This window comes from Rhinopithecus roxellana, chromosome 1 (assembly GCF_007565055.1).
Source record: "Rhinopithecus roxellana isolate Shanxi Qingling chromosome 1, ASM756505v1, whole genome shotgun sequence".
Taxonomy (NCBI): domain Eukaryota; kingdom Metazoa; phylum Chordata; class Mammalia; order Primates; family Cercopithecidae; genus Rhinopithecus; species Rhinopithecus roxellana.
In genome coordinates this window covers 160,933,453-160,958,423 of record NC_044549.1, presented here as the reverse complement: position 1 = coordinate 160,958,423, position 24,971 = coordinate 160,933,453, and the positions used below count along the sequence as shown (strand labels likewise).

Genomic DNA, 24,971 nt, shown 5'->3' with positions numbered 1-24,971 from the left:
CATGACATGGACATTTTTGAAAAGGTCAGGGTGTTTGCAGACTTTGCCTCGCTAATTAGATTCAGTAAAACATTTTGGGCATGAACACAACGAAGGTGATGTTTCCTTAGGGAATGATAGTTGGATGCCTGTGAAACCAGCTTGTCCCTTCACTGCAATGTTAAGCTTCATCACTTAGGATCTCAGCCCCATGTTTTGAAATAGAAGATTATCCACGTCCTCTTTTCTGATTTTCTGTGGCGATCACCTTCTGGAAGAGGTCTGAACAGTTAGGCAAAATAGTAACAGCATATCTGATCTTAGTTTAGTGAAGTTTGCCATCAGTTGCTATTTTTACACCTGTGATTTTATTCCAACAATTCTATTTTGTAATATAATGAATAATTAAGTCCCCCCACCCCCCCCACACACACATTCACTGTTTTATGAACATTGTATAGGGTACTCTGCAGTCCTAGCACCCACATCTATAAATGGAACTTACCTGAACTTCGCAGGGCTGTTGAGCACTTCAGACAATGATCCACGAGCACGTGGAGCCTGGGGAGGGAGTTTCAGGTTATATATGAACACGTGCAGCCATTGTTCTTTCTCAGACCCCTTCTGCTTTCTGATCTTTGGCCAAGGCAGTGGTCTCAGATTGAGTGGGGCTTCCTGGGCCCTGGCTATTTCAGATCTGGGGCAAGTCCACAGAATATCTGTTTCCAGCAAAAAACCCCAAAGGGCACAGACTTCGGGGAGTGGGGCTCATCCTACTGTCTCTGCAGGGACCCCCTGAGCCTCAGCCACACCTGCCTGGAGAGCATCACAGCTTCTACCCCTCCTTCTGGAAGCCCTTGACAAAGCTTTCCTCAGCCCTTGAGGAAACTTACCACTTCAGCTAGTTCTCAAAATAAGTAAATAAATAAACAAAAAGGAGATGGAGGTGTGGAGTCTGGGCGGGAGGTGTTCTTGTGCTAGAAGGTTTGTGTGGTCTTAGTAGCATTTCTTGTGCTCAGCTCATTCCTGCAACACAGGAAGGTGGATTAATGCTTTCCTTAGCTCCTCCCAGTCACCTTTCCACTTGCCTGAAGTTTACTTTCTTTCTTTCTGGTCCCTAGAAGTAGGGAACCTTTTCTCTGTTCCATGCTGGATCTCTATTTTCATTCTCTTCCATAACTCAGGATTTTGTCCCAGCTCAGCCTTGCTAATAATGTCCACAGCAGGAAGTAAATAAGCAAAGTCAATAACTATAATTCTGTGGGTTATTATGTCAATAACTATAATCTGTGAATAATTCTGTTACTGCTGAGGCTGATTGTTTAAGGCTTTTCTTTTGGACCAGGGATATCAGCATCTAAAAATATTTTCTGATTTAGTGGTCGGTTACAATCTAGTCTCTTAACTATTTCTTTCCCCTGTTCCTCCACTTAAAACGGTTCTGATGGACTTTGTTGTTGTTGTTATTATTAGAGATGGGGTCTTGCTATGTTACCCAGACTAGCCTCGAACTCCTGGGCTCAAGAGATCCTCCCAGTTCAGCCCCCCAAGTAGCTGAGACTACAGGTGAATGCCGCTGCACCCAGTTCATTGCCTTTGGTTTTGTATGTTCAAGCACATTTAGCCCAAGAACCTGGAGACAGTTTTGCTGAGCAGAGCTTCATCTCTTGGCTTTGCTGTTTGTTTACCTTGTTTTTTTTTTGTTGTTGCTGTTGGTTTTACTTAGTTTTGTTTTTGGAGCTAACATCCATAACGTTTGCTATGTATGATACAATCCCGTGTATGACCCTGGGCAAGTGACTGAATCCATTCAGGGTCCAGGTTCCTCTTACGGGAAAGGGATGCTTGATAAGACACTGTTCACAGTTCCTTGCAGTTTACTATTATGATAGATCTTTGATGAGCTAAAAATGTAAGCCAGTTTCCTTTTTCAAATTTATGTTTTTCTGGAGGTGGGGGAAGATATTCATTCCTTATGGTTTCCAAAACATTGCTTTCATACAGGACTAGGGTAACCAAGTTCTCTAAACGAATGGCAATAGTGATGTATTTTTCTTAAATCCTTTTCTAACCAGTATTATGGGTTTGTGCTGTACCGGACAACACTTCCTCAAGATTGCAGCAACCCAACACCTCTCTCTTCACCCTTCAATGGAGTCCACGATCGAGCGTATGTTGCTGTGGATGGGGTAAGAATCGTCTCTGAACTGTGTGTTTTGTCCCGGTAAGGGTGGGGATGAGCAGCCTACACTTGTTAACACAGTATTTGGGGTCTTTGCTCATCTCTTCAACCTCAGGCTCCACCCATCATCTTTTTTTTTTTTTTTTTTTTAAGACAGATTTTTGCTCTGTTGCCCAGCCTGGAGTATGGTGGTGTGATCACAGCTCACTGCAGCCTCAACCTCCCAGGCCCACGTGATCCTCCTACCTCGCCCTCCCAAGTAGCTGAGACTACAGGGTTGCACCACCTTGCCTGGCTAATGTTTTGATATTTTTGTAGAGACAGGGTCCCACTGTGTTGCCCAGGCTGGTCTTGAACTCCTGAGCTCAAGTGATCCTTCTGCCTCAGCCTCCCAAATTGCTAGGATTACAGGAATGAGCCGCCACACTGGGCTCTACCCTTCTTCTTGGTGACCCTGAGCTGTGCCTCTTGCTTGCTGTGAGGCCTCATGCATGTGCCATTTGCTGGAATCCACCCTACCCACCATCTTAACCCAGAGGGCTGTGCTTGACACCCCACCCTCTCAGAAGCCTTCTGGGTCTCCCCAACCAAGGTCACCCTTCTCTGACTGATATTGCCTGTGCCTTCTTTGCTCCTTAAGGGTGGGGTCCATTTCCAGTTCAATTTTGTACCTGCCACTGTACAAAGTTTGTTGAACTTCGTGCCTTTATCCTACATGAGAAATTATATTCTGAAGGACTGCTCGTGACAATTATTACTGAAATGCACAAAGAACCGTGTTGCATAACAAAAGCAGATGCATTTCAGGACTTGCAGTCCTTTCACTGAAATGGTCACAGGAAGGAACATAGGAAAAGATTTTCCTCACCAAGAAAATTTGTTCAGAAGATTTTAAAATATTTCCCATTCTCCTGTAATCAACAGCTTTCATTTCAGTGGGAGCAGATTACTAAGACAGTCTACTCTTTTGATGGTAACTGTTTCTTCGCTTCTAACTTTGGTGTTGTCATAGTGAATTACGATCATTGTAAAGTCAATTTAAAAAGTCTAACCTTTAAAAAGGTTAGGAATATGTTGCTGATAAAATACCTGTTGTTTTTCCTCATTCTATTATATAATTTTCGTGGTTAATGCATCATGTCAAGTATTTTGAGGTGAGAATACTCCACCTAACTCTCTGATTTTATCTCGTTTATCTGATTTTGTCTTATCTCTCCATGTTGTTCAGAAGCAATTTTTTGTGAGTGACTTTTGTGCTGTCAGAACACGAAGCAGCTCCTCTAATAAGAATCCTCCCCTGGAATTTGTCTCTCTCTTGTTTCCACTAAAAGTAGATGGCAGTAAAACATTCCAGGGCAAAGGAGACCAGCTTAGACCGTTCCATGCTCTCAGCTGTGTCTGGCAATTTTCCTAAACAGGAAGCAGTGATTGGGGGAGCTTTCCAACCTGGCCAGTAATTTGGGCTAAGATGCTGTCAAACCATTTCTTTCCAAGTCTGGTGACACTTCAAGGCAAGAAAATGAGTGCTAAATTAACTGAGCATGCTGCTGCTCCTTGCTGACCTTCTTACCCTCAATTCAATTGTCGTTTGGTCTTGAACCCCACAGATTCCCCAGGGAGTCCTTGAGCGAAATAGGGTGATCACTCTGAACATAACAGGGAAAGCTGGAGCCACTCTGGACCTTCTGGTAGAGAATATGGGACGTGTGAACTATGGCGCATATATCAACGATTTTAAGGTAGGACAAACCACACTGTCAAGACTAAGGTTCAAGGGGTGACAACTTAGAAGTTGAAGCCCAGTACAGTGGCTCACACCTGTAATCTCAGCACTTTGGGAAGCCAAAGCAGGAGGATCACTTGAGGCCAGGAGTTCAAGACCAGCCTGGGTGAAATAGTGAGACCTCTACGAAAAAAAACTTAGCCAGGTGTAGTGACGTGCACCTGTGGTCTCAGCTACTCAGGAGGCTGAGGCAGGAGGATTGCTTGAGCCCAGAAGCTGGAGATTAAAATGACCTATGATCATGCCACTGCACTCTAGTCTGGGTGACAAAGTGAGATCTTGTCTCAAAAAGAAAAAAAAAGAAGAAGTAGTTGAGCTATTTTGAAGAGCTGTTTTCCTCTGTAGGTGATGAGAAAGTGGAGCTTTGCAAACAGAACCTTTCCCCTGTATTTGAGTTTGGTCATCCTATAGAAAGAAACAGAAAGAGGAAGCCCCTCCACCATGCTCTTCCTCTGCTTAAAAAGACCACCGAGCTCACTGAAGGCACTCCTTTGCCAGCAAAGCCAGCTGAGCCTCTGTTCTGCCCTGTTTTATGGGTTTGGATGGTTAGTCCATGGCAAACTCTTCACTTGTAGGAAGCCTCTTCCCTTGGGGCACTGGCTGTTACCTCTGTTGATTACTCCTGTGTCCAGATGTGTAGCCCAAATAAGTTTTTCTAACACATATTTTTAGAGCATTATTCAGCAAGTATTTGTTAAGCTCCCACTCCGCGAGATGCCCCGCCAGGTGCTTTGGGGAATGCAAAGGTGTCAAGAGACAGGCTCCTCTCAGGGAGCTCACCCTCCACAAGAGGAGAGAACACCTCATCAAGGAAACAATGGCGCCACCCAGGCTAGGACAGGACAGGTGTCTAGGCTATTTCCTGACCCTCTTGGGATCAGGCAATTACATCTTAGGGAACTCAGGGAATAGCTGTGTGCAGGCCACCTTTGCCTCCAGTATTAATGTCTCTCTCATAGTTCTTGTGCTCAGAGTGGACTTCGTGGCCTCCTGCCTGGCTCTCAGAGGCCACACTGACCCATGAGAGTGACTCGACTCTGTAGTGTAGTCTCTAGGTCCCCAGTACCTGTCAAAGAGCCTGACACACAGCCACCTGGTTAATATTTATCAAATTACTAAATGAGCAATCGAGACTTGGTATCTGGGATTCCACTGGGAATGGAGAAGTTCCCCACATACAAGCCAGGGAAGGGGAAGTTAGCTGAGCCTTGACAGCCCAGCCCTGGCCTGTGTGGAACAAATAGAGCAGCTTCTGAATTCAGGTCTGAGATTTGCCATCATCATCATTACCCTTCCTGTCTTCCTAAGGTGTCACAGTATTCTCATGTATGTTATCTCACTTGGCCCTCATAACAGGTGAGTGACTCGGGTGTGGTCCTCCCTGTGACGACAGCTGAGGTGCTGAAGGCCAATATTTCTCCTGGCTGCATCCATCGTGCATGCTGCATCCGCAGTGGGGTGACTCTTCCTTTGTATCCCCCACTCACTCATTCCTTTTGTCCCCAGATTCCATCTTGAGACAGGATCTCGCTGTCACCCAGCCTGGAGTGCAGTGGCACAATCTCGGCTTACTGCAACCTCTGTCTCCTGGACTCAAGCAATCCTCCCTCCTCAACCTCCCAAGTAGTTGGGACTATAGGTGCATAGGCCAATTTCTGTATGTCTTGTGGAGACTGGATCCCTTTTTGTTTTGAGACAGAGTGTCGCTCTGACACCCAGACTGGAGTGCAGTGGCATGATCTCAGCTCACTGCAACCTCTACCTCCCAGGTTCAAGTGATTCTCATGCCTCAGCCTCCTAAGTAGCTGGGATTACAGGCACCTGCTACCACACCTAGCTAATTTTTGTATTTTTAGTAAAGATGGGGTTTCACCATGTTGACCAGGTTAGTCTTGAACTCCTGACCTCAAGTGATCTGCCTACGTTGGCCTCCCAAAGTCCTGGGATTACAGGCATGAGCCACTGCACCTGGCCCATCTTTTTTGGTGCCCATCTTTCTCTATTCTAACAGTGACTCTCAGCCAAATTCTGAAAATTTGGGAAGTTGGGATCAATCACTCTAGCAGCTCAATGCCCTTTCTGTGGAAGCAGAAACTCTGGACCTTCTATGGAGACATTGTGACCTGCAGAGGAGAAAGTTATAGTTTGGGGAATATATCTCTTCCCAAGGATTTGTAATTCAACCTCCAGTTAGATCTGTGTTACTTTGATGTACACATATTTTGAGGTTCATTTCCTGTTGATGTTTTGTATCCCGGTTTGCTTTTCCCATTTCCATGGAATGCAGAGACACGTACAGCCTTTTTCCTTCCCTCCCCAGCTCACTGGGCTCTGTTTCTGCTTTGCAGGGTTTGGTTTCTAACCTGACCCTCGATTCCAATATCCTCACCGGCTGGACGATCTTCCCACTGGACACTGAGGATGCTGTGCGCAGCCACCTCGGGGGCTGGGAACACCATGAGAGTGGCCGCCATGATGAAACCTGGGCCTACAGCTCATCCAACTACACGCTCCCGGCCTTTTATGTGGGGAACTTCTCCATTCCCAGTGGGATCCCAGACTTGCCCCAGGACACCTTTATCCAGTTTCCTGGATGGACCAAGGTATGTGTCTTCATGGGAAGGGTTTGAATTCAGGCCTCAAACTTTTGGTTGTTAGTGTCTGAGAAAGAATCACAAAGAGCCGTTAGCAAGATACTATGTGACAGTTTTGAGTGTGGCGTTTTGGACATTCTTCAGGAGGCGGATTGTGGCAGATCTTCGGGGATTCAGTGTTCAGAGGTGGCGCCATCTGCCCCCTTGTCATTGGTTTCCTGTAGTGAATGACGCCATCCTGCCTCCTCCAAGAAGAATCATGAGGCCTTTTGATACTGATTATAGGGGTGCTTTCTCTTTATCTTGAGGAAAATCCAGTCTGGACAAAGGGGTGGATCCCTGTGGGAGAGTCTGTCTGTTTTTCATTTATGCCAAGCCCAGTGCTCCCAGAATATCCCCGCCTGCATCCAGCCCCGCACCCCTGAGTTTCCCGCCACGGTCTGTCTGCTCCTCCTCCCTTCCTCATCCATTTCACTTCCCAGTCACTGCCTCTTGTTGTTTGACAGTGGCATATCTTCCTTCACCACCTTCTCCTCTCCCTTACGTCCTGTTTTCATCCTAGATCGTCTTACCATCCCTTATTCAACACACTTCTCATTCTGTGGCCACTGTGTGCCCAAGGTGTGTGCCAGGCACTAAGGATACAGTCGTGAATAAAACCAGACATGGTCCTTTCCCTCATGGAACTTTCAGTCTAGTTGGGGAGGCAGACCTATATTAAACAGTAAAACCACAGCTGTGATGGATGCTAAGAAGGGCTATGGGATTGATAATTATTGGGGCATTTGGCCTTGTCATGGAGGTCAGGGAAGCCTTCCCTAAGATAGTGATGCTTGTCAGGATATGAAGGATGAGTAAGAATTAATATGGCAAGAAGGGAATAAAGCATGTTCCTGGGAGAGGGAACAGCATGTGCAAAGGCCATGGGGTTGGAGGGGGAAATGTCAAGTGTGGAAAGTGGGTAGAGACTAGATTGGGACAGGTCTTATAGGCCACGTTAAAGTTTTGTCTTTGTGTTGAGAGCCATTGAAGCAGGAGAGTGACATCATAAGGCTGTGATCTGACAAGCTCCTCTGATCCCATTGTGCAGAATGGTTTGGGTAAGGACACTTACGGATTCAAGGAAACCATCTAGGAGGCTGGACCATAGTCTCAGTGAGAAACTGGGATGGTGGTATCTAAGATGGAGATGACATCAACTGTTTGAGAGATGTCTGAAGTTGGATCAATAAATTGTGATGATGGATTGGACATAAGGGTTTGCGAAGAGGGATATGTCTTGGATGACTCAGGTCTCAAGCTTGCAGCTAGGCAGAGTGGTACCATTTGCTGAAAGAAGCAGGTTCAGAAGGGGACTTGGGCTTAGAGAGGGGGGTCATGAGTTTGAATTTAGACAAATTGTGTTTGAAAGGCTGCCTTAGTCCATTTGGGCTGCTATAACAAAATACCATAAGCTGGGTGGCTTATAAACAACAAACATTTATTTCTCACAGTTCTGGAGGCTAGGAAGTCTCCAAGATCAGGGCACCAGTAGATTTGCTGTCTGGTGAGAGTCTACTTCCTGATAGATGGCACCCTCTATGTCCTTACATGGCTGAAGGGGCAAAGGAGCTTTCTTGGGTCTCTTTCATGAGGACACTAATTTCATTCATGAGGGCTCCACCTTCATGACCTAATCACCTCCCAAAGGGGGCCTGGCCTCCTAACCCATCACCATGGGGGCTAGAATTTTAACAGATGAGTTTTGGGTGGACACAAACATTCAGACCATAGCAGAGGCCTTGGAGAATGGCTGTGAAAGAGTATTAGGAGAGGGTTGTTGGATCTACAGACTGGGAATTCAGGGCAGGGATCTGGGCTGGGAATGTATGTAGAAGATCATTGTTGTATAGATGATTGTTAAAAACATGGGCTGGATGAGGTCCCTTAAGGAGAGAGGATACAGAGGGAAGAAAAGAGGACCTAAGGCTGATCTTTGAGGGACAAAAACATGATGAAGAGTGAAGAGGAGAGACCAAACAAGTAGAAAACCAACATTTCTGCTGCCAAGAGGACAAATAAGATAAAGACAGAAGCAATTCGGTGGATTTAGAAGCAAGGAGGCCCTTGGGAATCAATAAGCCTTGTTCCAGTGGAGTGAAGCATCTCCCAGCCAGATTGCATTCTATAGAGAAGAGCAGGGTAAGGAATAGGAATGTGAGTACTTGAATATAAACATTCTTTTTGAGAAATTTACCTCTGAAGAAGAGAAGAAAATTATGTTAATAGCTGGAGGAGGAGAGGGCAAAAGATGTACATGGTGTGTGTTTAATAAAAAGACCTTTTATTTATTTATATATTGCTTGTTTAAAATTTATTGAAACGTATTTTTATTATTCTGTTTGAAATATTTTCTTTTTTTTGAAATGGACTCTGTCACCCAGGCTGGAGTGCAGTGGTGTGATCTCTGCTCACTGCAACCTCCACCTCCCAGGCTCAAGCAATTATCCTGCCTCAGCCTCCGGAGAAGTGGGACCTACAGGCACGCGCCACCACGCCTGGCTACTTTTTTTTTAATATTTTTAGTAGAGACGGGGTTTCACCATGTTTGCCAGGCTGATCTCTAACTCCTGACCTCAAGTGATCTGCCCACTTCACTCAAGTGATCCGCCCACCTTGGCCTCAAAAAGTGCTAGGATTACAAGCGTAAGCCACCACAGCCAGCCCATTAGAAATATTTTCTAGTTTCTCTTGTGATTTCTTCTTTGACCCACAGATTATTAAAAAGTATGTTTTACTATGCATGGTGGCTCATGCCTGTAAATCCCAGCACTTTGGGAGGCTGAGGTGGGTGGATCACCTGAGGCCAGGAGTTCAAGACCAGTCTGGCCAACGTGGCAGAACCCCATCTCTACTAAAAATACAAAACTTAGTCAGGCATGGTGGTGAGTGCCTGTAATCTCGGCTACTTGGGAGACTGAGGTGGGAGAATCTCTTGAACCTGGAAGGCAGAGGCTGCAGTGAGCCAAGATCATGCCACTGCACTCCAGCCTGGGTGACAAAACGAGACTGTCTCAAAAACAAACAAACAAAAAGAGTATACTGTTTAATTTCCACATATTTTGGGTTTGTAAAAATATCTTGTAATTATTAATTTGTGACTTAATTCCTCTGTAAAACTTCTAAAATTTCTCTCTAGGGAGAGAAATCTCCATGATCTTGGGTTAGGCAAAGACCTCTTAGAATTGGCACCTAAGGCATTATCCTTCCTTAAAGAACAAAAATTGATAAATTGGACTTTATCAGAATTAAAAATGTTTGTTCTTCAAAAAGCATTATTAGGAAAATGAGAATCCAAGCCACAAACTGGGAGAAAATAATTTTCAAATCATATATCTAACAAAGGACTTATATCTAGAATATGTAAAGAATTCTTACGATTCAATAATAGACAAACAGCCCAGTCATAAAATGAGCGAAGGACTTGAATAGATATTTTACCAAAGAAGGTATAAGATGGCTAAGTACATTTGCATTTGTGTACCTTCTTTGGTAAAATGTCTATTATAAACTAAAATTAGTGGCTGATTAATGCTCAACATTATTAATCATTCAGGAAATGCAAGTCAAAACCAAAATGAAATACTACTTCACACTCACCAGGATGGCTATAATAGTAAGAGAAGCAATAGGCAATGTAGGAAAGGACATGTAGGGGAAAGGGAATCTTCCCATATTGCTGGTAGAAAGATAATATGGTACATTTGGGAGCATAATTTGGCAATTTCTTTAAGGGCTAAACATCGATTACCATAGAACCTAGCAATTCCACTCCTAGATATGTACACAAGAGAAAGGAAAACATGTTCACATAAAAACTTACATGCAAGTGTTTATAGCGGTATTATAATAACTATAAATTGGAATTAATTCAGATGTCTATCACCTGACAAGTGGAGAAAGCATGTATATCCATACGATTCCTCAGTAAAAAGGAATGGAGTACTGATAACATGCCACAACCCAGATGAATCGGAAAACTATTATGCTAAGTAAAAGAAGCCAAAAGTAAAAGGCTACATATTGTATGACTCCATTTCTATGAAATGTTCAGAAAAGGCAAATCCATACAGACAGTAGGTTACTGGTTGCCTAGGGCTGAGAGTGGGAATGGAGAGTGACTGTTAAGTGGGCATGGGGTTTCTTTTGGAGCTGATGGACATGTTCTGAAACTAACTTGAATGATAGCTGCACAGTCTTCTTAAATGTATTTAGACTTATTTTATGGCCCAGCGCAGGCGTCTATCTTGGTGAACATACCTTTGAGATTTTAGGCTTTAATATCCTCTCTCTGGCTGCTTGTTTCTATGCACCAAACTCTCATGCCTACCAACCTCACTCTTTTTTTTTTTTTTTTTTTTTTTTTTTTTTTTTTTTTTTTTTGAGACGGAGTCTTGCTCTGCCGCCCAGGCTGGAGTGCAGTGGCCGGCTCTCAGCTCACTGCAAGCTCCGCCTCCCGGGTTCACGCCATTCTCCTGCCTCAGCCTCCCGAGTAGCTGGGACTACAGGCGCCCGCCTCGTCGCCCGGCTAGTTTTTTGTATTTTTTAGTAGAGACGGGGTTTCACCGTATTAGCCAGGATGGTCTCGATCTCCTGACCTCATGATCCGCCCGTCTCGGCCTCCCAAAGTGCTGGGATTACAGGCTTGAGCCACCGCGCCCGGCCCCAACCTCACTCTTAAATCTTTTTTTTTTTTTTTTTTTTTTTGAGACGGAGTCTTGCTCTTGTCACCCAGGCTGGAGTGCAATGGCACGATCTCGGTTCACTGCAACCTCCGCCTCCCGGGTTCAAGTGATCCTCCTGCCTCAACCTCTCGAGTAGCTGGGATTACAGGCACCCGCCACCACACCTGGCTGATTTTTGTGTTTTAAGTAGAGAAGGGGTTTCACTGTGTTGGCCAGGCTGGTCTTGAACTCCTGACCTTGTGATCCTCCCAACTTGTCCTCCCAAAGTGCTGGGATTACAGGCGTGAACCACTGCACTCGGCCTTAAATCTTATTAATGACCTGAAACATTCCACCATTAAGGCCGCAATTCTTCCTCTACCAAGCCTAGGCCTTACCACAATCTTTTTTTTTTTTTTTTTTTTTTTTTTATTAAGACGGAGTTTCGTTCTTGTTGCTCATACTGGAGTACAATGGCGCAATCGCGGCTCACTGCAACCTCTGCCTCCCAGGTTCAAGCGATTCTCCTGCCTAGCCTGCCGAGTAGCTGGGATTACAGGCATGTGCCACCACGCCTGGCTAATTTTGTATTTTTAGCAGTGACGGGGTTTCTCCATGTTGGTCAGGCTGGTCTCAAACTCCCAATGTCAGTTGATTCACCCACCTCAGCCTCCCATAGTGCTGGGATTACAGGCGTGAGCCACTGCGCCCGGCCACCGTGATCTTTTTTTGAGAGCCATCAGTCCACCTCCCCCCTTGCCCCTTTGCCTTTCTACTCTGCCTCCTTCATTCCTCCTCCATGTAGTTCCACTACTGGCATCTCTGCTGGTTCACCAGTCACTGAGCACAGCTGAGGGGCTTCTTAGTGCATTCATTGTGGCTACCATCCCCTCATTGTTGCCAGCCTCCAGAAGCCCTCAGATTTGCTCAGCAGTCCTTGGTCTCTCTCTGCTCCTTTCCCCCACTGACCTTTTCAACCTTTATCACCCTCCTAAAGCCACCTGACTCTCTCCCCCACCCTCTCCACTGAAGACCTCATCCTCCTTGACTGCTATCAGGTGTAACTCCTTTGTTCCCTCAGCTTCCTGTCAGACTTATCTCTCTGCCTCCACCCTCATTTCCTGCCCAGTGGTATCTAGGAGGAAGTCTGAGTTCTGAATCCCCTCCCCACTGTCTTCCTCCAGGCCAAGACCCTGTTCTCATATTTCCCCTACCTGCATTTTGTCAGCCTTTCCATCTTTCTGCCAAGTCCCATTTTTCAGCCAAAAAGTGGTAACTAGGAGCTCTAGGACCTAAACACAAAGACCTCCCTGGATCTTCCCCCTTTAGCTAGCAAGCATGTTCTTGTTCCCTCGATCCCTCGATCCCTCTTTTTCTCCCCTCCTAATGCAGTAGAGACAAATGGAAAAGTGTGGGACATGTTGGAGGTCAGAGGGAGGTTCATCTTGATCAAGTCATAAAGGTGTCACATGCAAGAGTTACTGACCCAGGAGTTCTGCTCAACACTTTATGGACACTATCTCCATAGCCATCAAAAGAGGCACCTGTGGTAGATGGATCATTATCTCCAGTTTGCAGATGAGTAGCTGGAGGCTTAGAGAGCTAAGTAACTTGCACGAGGTACAGAAGTGCTCAGTGGCACAGGTACCTGAGCCCCATGTGAAAAAGCAGGTGGTATTGAGAAATTCATAGTCATTATCGAGGCTGGGGCTTTTTACTTATTTGGTCAATCTGATGAATGCTCTGCATCTCCAGGCTTGAAAGTACATCTCCACACAGTATTTGTGAATGTGTCAAAGGGTTCAGACCCCCAAAAGCCCATCTAATCCGTATGTCCACTCAAAAACTTGTACACAAGTATTCATTGCACCATTATCCATAATTTCCATAAGGCGGAAACAGCCCAAATGTGCATCAACTGAGGAATCAATAAACAAAATGTAGTATAGCCATACAATGGAATATGATTTGGCTATAAAAAGAAATGAAGTATTGATACATGTTACAACATGGAAGAATTTTGAAAACATTGGGCTAATGAAAGACACCAGTCACAAAGGACTGTATGTTGCATGATTCCATTTACATGAAATGTCCAGAACAAGCAAATTCATGTAGACAGGAAGATCTGTGACTGCCTAGAGCAGGGAAAAGAGAGTGTTGGTTGGATGGGAAGAGAATGTTAAAGGGTACGGGGCTTCTTAATGGAGTGATGAAATGTTCTAAAATTGACCATGGTAATGGTTGTGCAGCTCTGTAGTATACTAAAGACTGCTGAATTGTATGGTATATGAATTCTAGGTCAATAAAGTGCCACACACACACAAAGGCCCATCCAAGAAGTCTGTGGACTTTGGAGTGAATGGGTGTGAAGGTCCAAGGGTACGCACACGTCCTACCTAACACAGGACCGATGTGGTTTCTGCTTTCGGTGTACAGAGGTCCCTGCTGCCGAGGACAGTCCCAGGCCAGCTCTGGGGCTTCTAAATGATCAACCACCTCAGAACAGGCAGATCGCACTCCCACACTGAGTGCTAAGCTCTGACATTTGAAAGGATGAACACATTAGCACATAGTTTGAATGCAGGGAGCTGGCTGTTGTGGTGGGGGGTGGACAAAATGATCGCTGAAACCCCAGCTGTTTCCAAGGCTGTGCACTAACCCCCACGTCCTTCATCAGGAGACGCCCTTGTCAAAGCCCCTGGCACAGGACTCTATGCTTTTCCTATTCATTTCACTGTAAAGAAACTACCTTGATTTAGAGAGCAAAGTCACTGATATACGGGCAATTCATGAGATTAAAAAAATCACTTTTGTTTACACTCGCTTTACTTGAGTCAGATGTGGCTTTCTGATTAATGCCAAATGTGAATGAATATCAACTGGGACTTCAGTAGAAAGGGGTCAGGCATGTTCTGCTCTGTCCAGGAGACACAGGGCAATGCTTTGACCTCACTGAGTTCTTATCTGACTAGAAAGTCCCTTAGATAGGAAGTGTTCTTCTCTGGTGCTTTCCACGATGTGTCCTGTATGCCAGTGGTCCCCAACCTTGTTGTTATCAGGGGCTAGTTTCGTGGAAGACACTTTTTTCCATGGACTGTGCGGGGGAAGGGGGGACGGGAATGGTTTTGGGATGAAACTGTTCCACCTCAGATTCTCAAGCATTAGTTAGATTCTCATAAAGAGGGCACAGCCTACATCCCTCACGTGCACAGTTCACAATAGGGTTCCTGCTCCTATGAGAATCTAATGCTGTCAGTCTGACAGGAGGTGGCACTCAGGCAGTAATACTCGCTCACCTCTCACTGTGTGGCCTGGTTCCTAACAGGCCGCGGCCAGTCTATGGCCTGGGGTTTGGGGACCCCTGCTATATGCCAAACCTGAAATGTCATGTCCTGCCAGTACAGCAGTGCTTCTGCTATTTACCTCTCTTTCAGATGGGTGTGGATAAGTCTCATGTCAATATCCTATGCAGCCTTCCAGCCTTTAACATTTTCTGGTAGGTTCAGGTGCATCACAGCATGGTAGTGAGTGGGATAATTTTTCCTTAACCAAAATTATACTTTGAAGAGTCAAGAATCAAAATAGAATACTGATCAAAAGTAATTCTGTATTTTAAAGATAAATTATCCCACCTTCAAGATGTAAAATAATTATGAAATAAAACAATGTACAATAAACAGCTGAAAGAAATTCCTTCTTTTAACTATTTGTTACATCTTGCTTTTGAAATTTCCTGGCTGACGTGATGGCTCACACCTGTAATCCTAGCCCTTTGGGAGACCGAGGTGGTAGGATCACTTGAGCTCAGGGGTTTGAGACCAGCCTGGGCAACTTAATGAGACCTCATCTCTACAAAAATTTATTTTTAATTAGTTGGGCCTAGTGGCACGGACCTGTAGTCCCAGCTACCTGGTGGGAGATGGGAGGATTGCTTGAGCTGAGAAAGTCTAGGCTGCAGTGAGACATGATGATGCCACAAAAGAGTATGTAAAACTTTTAAAACCTTATCCATGTTAGTCACTTGGTCTCAATCCATTTGGAGAGATAGTGGTATAGACAGAGCCCAAGAGAATTGTAAGAGTCTGTAAGAGATATGTAAACTATGCAGTTGGGCCTTGGAGAGGAGGAAATTATAAGTGCCTAAGATTGCTGGGAAAGGTCTGGTCTACCTAGTGGGAAGAACATTTTGTGCAAAGGGACTGACATTTTTCAAGGGAATAGTATAATAAGAAATATATTTGGTCTTCGTCCCTGGTTCCAGGGCCCTAAAACCCTTGGCATTTTCTGAGTGGTAGGAGTGTCTTTTGTTATTTGTAACTAGCCCCTTTCAGTCACACCTGGGTTTATGCTAATGAGGCGACTTAGGATGGCGCTCCAGAAAACTCTGGGATAGTTATAGGGGCATGGTGGCACCTGCAGTCCCAGCTACCCGATGAGAGGTGGGAGAGGTGGGAGGATTGCCTCTCCTGACTTGTGTGCCCAAACTTCTCCTGGTTTTCCTCCCTCTCTTTGTTCCTTCTCAGGCTTCTCTCTCAGCTTCTATGTTGCAGTCCTCAGGACTTGGTCCTGGGCTCTCTTCTTACACTTCTGGGGGATGTCGTCCTCAGATGTGCTGGACATGCTCACGTTTCCTTTTCCAGCTCTGCTCTTACAAGACTCTGGAGCCCACCTTTGGGTGTCTCAGAGGCACCTCCAGCCTGATAGGTATAAAACAGAACTCTCTCCCTGTTACCCCTGAAAGCTGCTCTTCTGCTGGAGAAGTGGTCCAGGGAGAAGGGACAGAGCTGGACTTGAGTGTGGCGGTAGAGAGGGAGGGCGGTCCAGATTCAGGAAAGAATAATAGTACCAGCCACATCTGCCGTGCTGGCCACTGTACTGAGTGCTCACAGGTGTCTTCTCAGCCAGCTGTTCTCAGCAGTCCTGAGAAAGGCACAGACATGGCTGAAGAAGCCCCAATGGGATTTGGTGATTGATCAGTGAAAGCAGAACTAAGTAGTGGATGGCTCTACTATTTTTAAATTGAGTTTTTAAACGTCACTCACTTTCCTGAAAAGTAGCATGCTTAGGCACCTTCTGACCATGGAGATGTGTATCAGTTAGCTTCTGCTGCATAACGAGTCACCCAAAACTTAGTGGATTAAAACAGCAGCAGTTTATTTAGTTCACTATTTTAAGTATTGGCAGACCAAGTGGTGGTTTTGCTGGTCTCAGCTGGGCATGACCACCTGGGTGTTAGCCATCTGTCAGCTGAGGCAACAGAGAAGATGAGACCACGTCTCTTTCATCATCCAGCAAGCTAGCCTGGGCTTGTTCACATGGCGACTGAGCAGTGTTCAAAGAAAGAATGCAAATGCTCAAGGCATCTTAAGGCCCAAGTCAGGATTCACATGTCGCTTCTTCCACATTGTTTGGCCAAAATATGTCACTAGACCAGCCAGATCCAAGGAATGGAGAAACATATTCTACTCCTTTTTTTTTTTTTGAAATGGAGTCTCACTCTGTCGCCCAAGCTGGAGTGCGGTGACACAATCTCAGCTCATTGCAACCTCTACCTCCCGGGTTCAAGCGATCCTCCTGCCTCAGCCTCCTGAGTAGCTGGGATTACAGGCGTGTGCCACCACACCTGGCTGATTTTTGTATTTTTAGTAGAGTTGGGGTTTCACCATGTAGGCCAGGCTAGTCTGGAACTCCTGACCTCAGGTGATCCACCTGCCTTGGCCTCCCAAAGTGCTGGGATTACAGGAGTGAGCCACCATGCCCAGACAGATTCTACTTCTTGATAGACGGAACCACTAAGAATTGGGGCCATCCTTTCAATATGCCACAGGTCTTAACACTATTGGACCCTACTTTCATCCTAAATTTGATATGCCTGTTAAACTTCTTTTTTATCTAATTTGTAATTACGCTTACATCCTACAAGACCCACTATTTCCATCTAATTCACTGTTTCCAGTCACAAGTCCCGTGAACTTTGAAACTAGACCATCAGACTTCTCTCAACAAATATTATATTAATTTAGTAACAAAACTTCTTAGAACTTTTGTAAATGAGTAAATAGGCTAGAAGTGAAAGAAGATCTCCTACAATTTTTAGGTTGTGAACTTTATAAAAAGTATGACATAAGGCAGTAGTTTTTGCTTATCAGTTCCTAGCTTGGTGCCAGATATATGAGGTGGTTTGACGACTGTTGTTAGGTGAGCATTATATTAAAAAGGTCTAGCAATGGTGGAACTGTTGGGAGTTGAGAAGGAAAAACAATTTTTATTTGGGATTTGATGAGAAGTGATCTTTTATGCTATTATTGTATGCATTTGATGGCTTCAGTTCTATTTGGATCTGTCCCAAAATATAGAGAAACCATAAAGTTATTTAACTTTATTACTCTAAGACTGAGGAGGAAGCTGCAGAGCCCTTTGGGGTTCTGAAGGAAGGGGAGAATTAATCTTCTCCTGTGTATTTCAGTGAGATCTATGTAACATTTTATTTCTAAGCAAGCCTTGTGAAAGGCTTTTACCTTTTTTCTTTTCAATTCTCCTCTTTTTCTTCTCTTTCTCCCAGGTGAGCATCACAGTGATCCATGAGCTGTGTGTGTGAGAGCCTTTAACTTTGGGAACTAACTGGACCTTTGTCTTTTCCATTTTAAGTCCTGCAAGTGTGTAAATGTTTTCTTTCAGAGAGTGACAAAGGCACCATTCACCCTAAGCTTATTGTTGCTTTTAAAGGAGCTCCCAAAAATTTTTGGAAAATTTTAAACTACAACTTAAAACAATAGTGAGAGCAGGCACAGAGGCTCACACCTGTAATCCCAGCACTTTGGGAGGTGAAAGCAGGAGGATCACTTGAGGCCAGGAGTTGGAGACAAGCCTGGGCAACATAGTGAGATTCTATGTCTATTTTTAAAAATGGTTTTTAAGTTAGCTGGCCATGATGGCTAACAACAACACATGCTGGCCTCCCCCCGACAAATAGTTTTACACCTGTAGTCCCAGCTACTCGGGAGGCTGACACAGGAGGATCGCTTGAGTCCAAGAATTCAAGGCTGCAGTGAGCTATGATAGTGCAGCTGCAGTCCAGTCTGAATGACAGAGTGAGACCCTGTCTCAGAAGGGAGAGCGGGAGGGGAAGGAAGGAAACAAAACTTTTGTTTTAAATTCCATTTATCCAGATAGTTTAAAACAGACAGAAAAACACATGAATCTGTCTGATCAACAAAAAAGTAGGTCAGGCATTTCCAGGAACCTCATATTTATGAAACTATTATTATTGCCTTGGTGATTACAGCAAAGGGTGGGGAGTCTGCCAGGGTCAAGCCATGGTCAGAGAAAGTCACTTTGTCATGGAACTATTTTAACTGAGACTGCCTTAGGCAGCCGCGGAAACCACTGGTGTTCACTGTATAAACGCTTGGCCCCCATGGGGCTAACTTCATTAAGAGTGTATCAACTCTTAGATCATATTCAGCAACACGTGCATACCTCCCCACCAAAAATAATTGCAAAAGCATAACTTTTTAAAGAGAAATAAAAATCAATGTGTGTGTGTGTGTGTATATATATATATATATATATATATATATATATATTTTTTTTTTTTTTTTTTTTTTTTTTTGAGACGGAGTCTCGCTCTGTCGCCCAGGCTGGAGTGCAGTGGCTGGATCTCAGCTCACTGCAAACTCTGCCTCCCGGGTTTACGCCATTCCCCTGCCTCAGCCTCCCGAGTAGCTGGGACTACAGGCGCCCGCCACCTCGCCCGGCTAGTTTTTTGTATTTTTTAGTAGAGACAGGGTTTCACTGTATTAGCCAGGATGGTCTTGATCTCCTGACCTCGTGATCCACCCGTCTCGGCCTCCCAAAGTGCTGGGATTACAGGCTTGAGCCACCGCGCCCGGCCCATATATTTTTTAAATAGAATTTTTAAAGTTAAATTATATTAATGTGTTTTTCATTGGTTCTAATCAAGGAGGGAAGGCAAATGTTTTTCTTTGAGTGAACAATATTCTTTAAAACTCTTAAACTGGGAGAGAGGAACGTGAAGAATTCTTTCAGAAGGGCTTCACGTCACCTCTTCAGTGAATCTTTTCTTGGCAGAATTATCAACAAGTATCAGCAGCCATGAGTGCTACTAAGTGTATATTGAGTATCACTCTCTTGCATGCGGAGAATCTCGCCTCAAAGAAAATGGACAAAGCCTTTCCCTTCCTAAAGCCTGTGTTATAGCTGGAAATAGCTCCTAAACTAGTCATCAAACAGAAGATATGAATTTCAAATCATGATAATAACTAGAAGAAAAAGAAAAAATTAAAGGATAGTGAGTGACTTGGAATGGAAAACCCAGCATTAAGGAGGAGGATCGTGGCCCTGCCTGAGTGATGAGAAGGCTTCAGCTCAAAGTGAATAGCGACGAGCTGATGCCTAAGTGAGACTAACTTAAAGTAATTGGGGAGCTGTGTGTGGTGGTGCACATCTGAAGACCAGCTTCTTGGGAAGCTGAGGCAGAAGGCTATATTGTGCTAGAATTGTGCCTGTGAATAGCGACTGGACTCCAACATAGCCCGAGAGAGAGAGAGAGAAGAAAAGAAAGAAAAGTAGGAAGGAAAGAAAAGTAGTGGAGAGTGGAGTGAGCAAGGGGGAGTGCGGCAAAGACAAGGAGGAAAGGATGAAGGTATGGGCTGTGGACCACAGGAAGGAGGTTAGAAACAGAAATGTGTGAAAAGTATCCTATTTTCACTTTGGCAGCTATGCAGACCCTAGATTCTAGAGTTAATAGAGTCAGGAGACTATGAGGAAGCTACAGCAGTCTAAAACAACATTGATTTATGACTTGCTCTGGAAGTCAGGCTGTGAGGATGGAGAGAAATGGAGAGATCATGGTCTAATGATGAAGTCACTAGGATCTCACCATACCTTAGCTCTGTAGTCCAGCGCAGTAGCTTCTTGTGTAACATTGTTTTTGTTTTGTTTTGTTTTGTTTTGTTTTGTTTTGTTTTGTTTTTTTCAAACTGAGTCTTGCTGTGTCACCAGACTGGAGTGCAGTGGTGCAATCTCAGCTCACTGCAACCTCCACCTTCCAGGTTCAAGCAATTCCCCTGCCTCAGCCTCCTGAGTAGCTGGGATTACAGGCACCTGCCACCATGCCTGGCTAATTTTTTTACTTTTAGTAGAGACTGCTTTTCACCATGTTGGCCAGACTGGTCTCAAACTCCTGACCCCAAGTGTTATGTCCACCTTGGCTTCCCAAAGTACTGGGATTCCAGACGTGAGCCACCACGCCTGGCCTTGTATAATATTCTTTATAAGAATGTTCATTTTTAACCACATGTGGTTAAGTTTAAATTAATTAAATGTGAAAATTCAATTTCTCCTTCACACTTTTTAAAAAACTAGGTACTCTTTACAGTATCACTAAAATTGGACACAGGCATATCCCATGACCCAGCAATTCCATTCCTAGCATTCCCCTCCTGTAAGAAACATGTACATGGCCAGGCGTGGTGGCTCACGCCTGTAATCCCAGCATTTTGGGAGGCTGAGGTGGAAGGATCACTTGAGACCAGGAGTTTGAGACCAGCCTGGGCAACATGGCGAAACACCATCTCTAAAAAAAATACAAAAATTAGCCAGGCATGGTGGGGCATGCCCGTAGTCCCAGCTATGTGGGAGGTTAAGGTGGGAGGTTGACACTAGTGAGCCTTGATGGTGCCACTGCATTCTAACCTGGGTGTCTGGAGTGAGACCTTGCCTCAAAAAGGAAAAAAAGAAGAAGAAAAAAGCCAGGCTTGGAGGCTCATGCCTGTAATCCCAATACTTTGGGAGGCCGAGGTGGGCGGATCTCTTGAGGCCAAGAGTCAGAGACCAGCCTGGGCAACACGGCAAAAACCCATCTCTACCAAAAATACAAAAATTAGCTGGGCATGGTGGTGCACGCCTGTATTCCCAGCTACTCAGGAGGCGGAGGAACAAGAAGCTCTTGAACTTGGGAGGTGGAGGCTGCAGTGAGCCAGGATTGCACCACTGCACCCAGAGCAATGGTTGCTGCTTCCCTCCACCTTCCCAGTCTCAAGCAAGGGCCCCTTCTGACCAACACTTACCCAGAACCATCCAGGGAAGGGGATCCAGGGAAAACAATTTCCAGCTTACCTACCAGGTGCACAGTCCACCCAGCATATGAGGGCCCATCTCTTGGATGCTTATGAAATGGAACTGGAGGTTTGAGAAAAGACCAAACCTCCACTCTGATCACCTGCTATTTGGTCAGGAGTTGGCTTGGCCTGTGTCCTGAGCATAGCATGAAGCCTGTAGTCATGCGTGCCTTTCCTCGGGTGCTGCTCACGAAGACCTCCCACTTCTCTGTCTTCCCCCTTGACCGCAAAAGTAAAGTGCTACTGTTCTCTAATACTGCAAAAACAAGGCACCGGCAGATTTTAAGCTGATAAAAACCTGGTAAAGCTGTCATTGTATATACCTTTTAGGATGGAATGAGATAACATATCCCAGCGTAAAAACAAGAGTGAAATAGTTCTGAGAACTGTGAAACTGTCGTCCTCTTTCTAAATGACTTAATCCAACAGACAGGTGGTTTTTAATCATGGACCCCCTTCTTTTGTAGGCATGTGAACACCAATATCTTTTCACTTTAATCATGTAAGGAGTGCTACCGCTTACAGGCCACGCACTGTTCCTTCATCATCATTGTCCCCAGTGACTGATATGAAAAATTGAGTTGAGACCTGTCCAAGGTCAGACAGCTAGTAAGTGGCAGGACACAGATATGAACCCAGGTAGGAAATTCAGAAGGATCTAAAATAAAGGGGGCACTTGGAGGCTGAAAAATACCCAAACATAAGAAGACTGAAGATCCCTGGGGTGAGCAGCAGTAGTAGTGTTGCAGAACGTGATGAGGATTGGGGCTCAGCAGGTGTCAGCCATGTCTGGGCCTCCTCCAGGCTGTCTCCTAGGATATCTGGGCCATTGCGGGTTGCAGTTTCTTTCCTGCCTCCCTCCCTTCTTCCATTCCTCTTTCCTCTTCCTTCTCCCTTTATGTTTTCCTTTCTTCTCCCAGATTTTCTCTTTCTTTTGCGTGTATGTGATCTCCCCTTCTTCACTTTCTTTCTTCGTAATAGAATGTTCCATCTAGTTAGTCAACTGTTGATCCTTGCCTTTAGCTTTGAGCAATTTTTTTTTTTGTTTTTCTTGAGACGCAGTCTTGCTCTGTCACCACCCAGGCTAGAGTGCAGTGGCGCAATCTCAGCCCACTGCAACGTCTGCCTCCCCTGGTTCAAGTGATTCTCTTGCCCCAGGCTCCTGAGTAACTGGGTTTACAGGCATGTGCCACCACACCCAGCTAATTTTTGTATTTTTAGTAGAGATGGGTTTTCACCATGTTGGCCAGGCTGGTCTCGAACTCCTGACCTCAGGTGATCTGCCTGCCTTGGCCTCCGAAAGTGTTGGGATTACAGGCATGAAGGACTGCACTCAGCCCCTTTGAGCAAATTTTAGCACATACAGAGAGGCTGTGTAGACAAAGCTAAACATGGTCCCTGTTTTTTAGGAGTTTATCCTCCACTTCCAGTTTTGTTATGGGAAGCAGCCTTCCCTACTCACAGAAATTGGTTATGCAGCCTATAGCATCACCTCTGCTCCTGAACCAAACATGGAATCCACACCCTAACTCTGAGGGTGCCTGTAAGAGTCATTAAAACACAGCAGTAATGTAGATACCCAACTGGATGAGCCTCTTCCTCTCCCTCACCCAAACCCCGTATCCCTCTTGAGGGGTTGTTTTGGGGACCACTCCTGGTACCTGTCTGACCTCAGGATGCAGGCCCTAGAGTCCTGTGTGCCCTGTGTTCACCGGGTGTGCAGCAGATAGTGACGTCAAGACCTGCCTCTAGGAAAAGCGAATGAAGAAGGAAAAGATCTATTTAAGGAAGCAGTTCAGCAGTTGTCTTCTATGTACAGAAAAGTCAGGGAGAGGCTGGTCTGTGGGGACAGGCAGCACCCTGGAACCGGGATGAAATTTAGAAACTTCCACACTGTTCTCTGGTACTGACATCTGTGACCACTGAAGTCTGTCAGAGGGACCAAACCTGTATTTTCCTGAAGCAGGAGTGGGTCTTTGGGGCAAGTTTTTGTTATCCCCCATCCACCTTGTTCCCACCTTGGCCAGTTATCTCAGCAGGAAGCGGAAACCAAGGCTGGCATGGGCCTGGCTGTCAGCCCCGCCTTTCTGGGGGCATTTCTTTCCTCCATTGCTGCTGACCTGCCCTACATCAGGGCCCCCACCTTCCGCAGGGCTTTCGCTGCATCTGGGGTTGATGGTTTTGTCTCTCTCTCTCCAGGGCCAGGTCTGGATTAATGGCTTTAACCTTGGCCGCTATTGGCCAGCCCGGGGCCCTCAGTTGACCTTGTTTGTGCCCCAGCACATCCTGATGACCTCAGCCCCAAACACCATCACCATGCTGGAACTGGAGCGGGCACCCTGCAGCAGTGATGGTCCAGAACTGTGTGCTGTGGAGTTCGTGGACAGGCCAGCTATTGGCTCATCTCAGATCTATGATCATCTCTCCAAACCTGTTGAGCAAAGACTCATGCCCCCACCCCCCCAGAAAACAAAGATTCATGGCTGGAGCATGTATGATGATGAAACCCTGTGACTTTGAGGGATTCTACCCTGAACGTACCTCCCAGATCCTCCCTGTCATGCCACATTTCACTGATTGGAGTGTGGAATTGGAAAAGGAATTTCGGATGTGGATTTTCACCCGAGGTTTCCCTGCATCCCTGCAGTGCCAAAGCCCCACCTTCAGGGACCACCTGGAATGTGTGAGGGGCTAACAGCACAGTGACGTGCATACATATCTGCAGGGTTGGCATGGGAGCTTTAAAGGTGGTAATGATTTGTATTTTGGAAGAATCATGTTGCCTTTTTGTTAAATAAAATCTGTACTCAAATGATAATGCCACTGTTTTTAATGTGCAGATATTAAATTATATGGTCTGACTTAAATCATAACTAGACTTGAGTGGGCTGAATAAACCACTTCACTAACTTGAAGTTCAAAAGGATGGAAAATAGTCTTTGTTTGATCTGCGGACTGTGCTTTTCTGATCGTTATTTGGCTTGCTTTTGGATTAGATAACCGACAAATACAGCTCAAAACAATTATGCAAACAATCTAAGTGATTAACAGTTGCACAGTGTACATAGTATGGTGTATCTATATAGAAGCATAGTATTTTAGCTACTAAAATGGTGAGAGATCTATACTTATATGCAAATGTCCTGATACATGAAAAAACAGATTACCTTAAATTGGATCCCATTTTGTGTGTTTCAACATAAGAACTTCGCATATTCACACAGTACAGGCCTATACACATATCAGTAGTTAGGCATGCACGTGTGTGTGTGCTGTGTATGTGCACAGATAGGAAAGGACGTGGTGTTTCTGATACTCCCGTCCTGACATGGAACAGTAGCTCTCATTTGTCAAGGACTTGTTTTATGCCATGCACAGTTCTGAGGGCATGTTTAACTCATTTGCCCCTCACAAGAACACTGAGGAATATACTATCATCCTGCCAGTTTACCAGATCTCACAGATGTACATGGCAAGACAGGGTTTGAGCCCAGGTAGTCTGGCTCTAGTGTCTGGGTATATATTGCATACACAGAATATTAATACATGCTTGTGTTGCACAAGAAAGGTTAGGAACAACTTTAA

General features: G+C 45.1%; 1 protein-coding gene across 1 annotated transcript in view; it reads left to right on the top strand.

Annotated features, from left to right (window-relative positions):
- Nucleotides 1-24,198, top strand: part of GLB1 (galactosidase beta 1) — a 113,869-nt gene extending 89,671 nt beyond the window's left edge. Inside the window, 5 exon segments of the mRNA XM_010372962.2 lie at nt 2,055-2,168; nt 3,769-3,900; nt 6,293-6,547; nt 23,586-23,850; nt 23,853-24,198. Of these exon segments, the coding sequence (XP_010371264.1) occupies nt 2,055-2,168; nt 3,769-3,900; nt 6,293-6,547; nt 23,586-23,850; nt 23,853-23,884 (798 nt within the window). The 3' untranslated portion in view covers nt 23,885-24,198.
- The last annotated feature ends 773 nt before the right edge of the window (nt 24,199-24,971 follow it).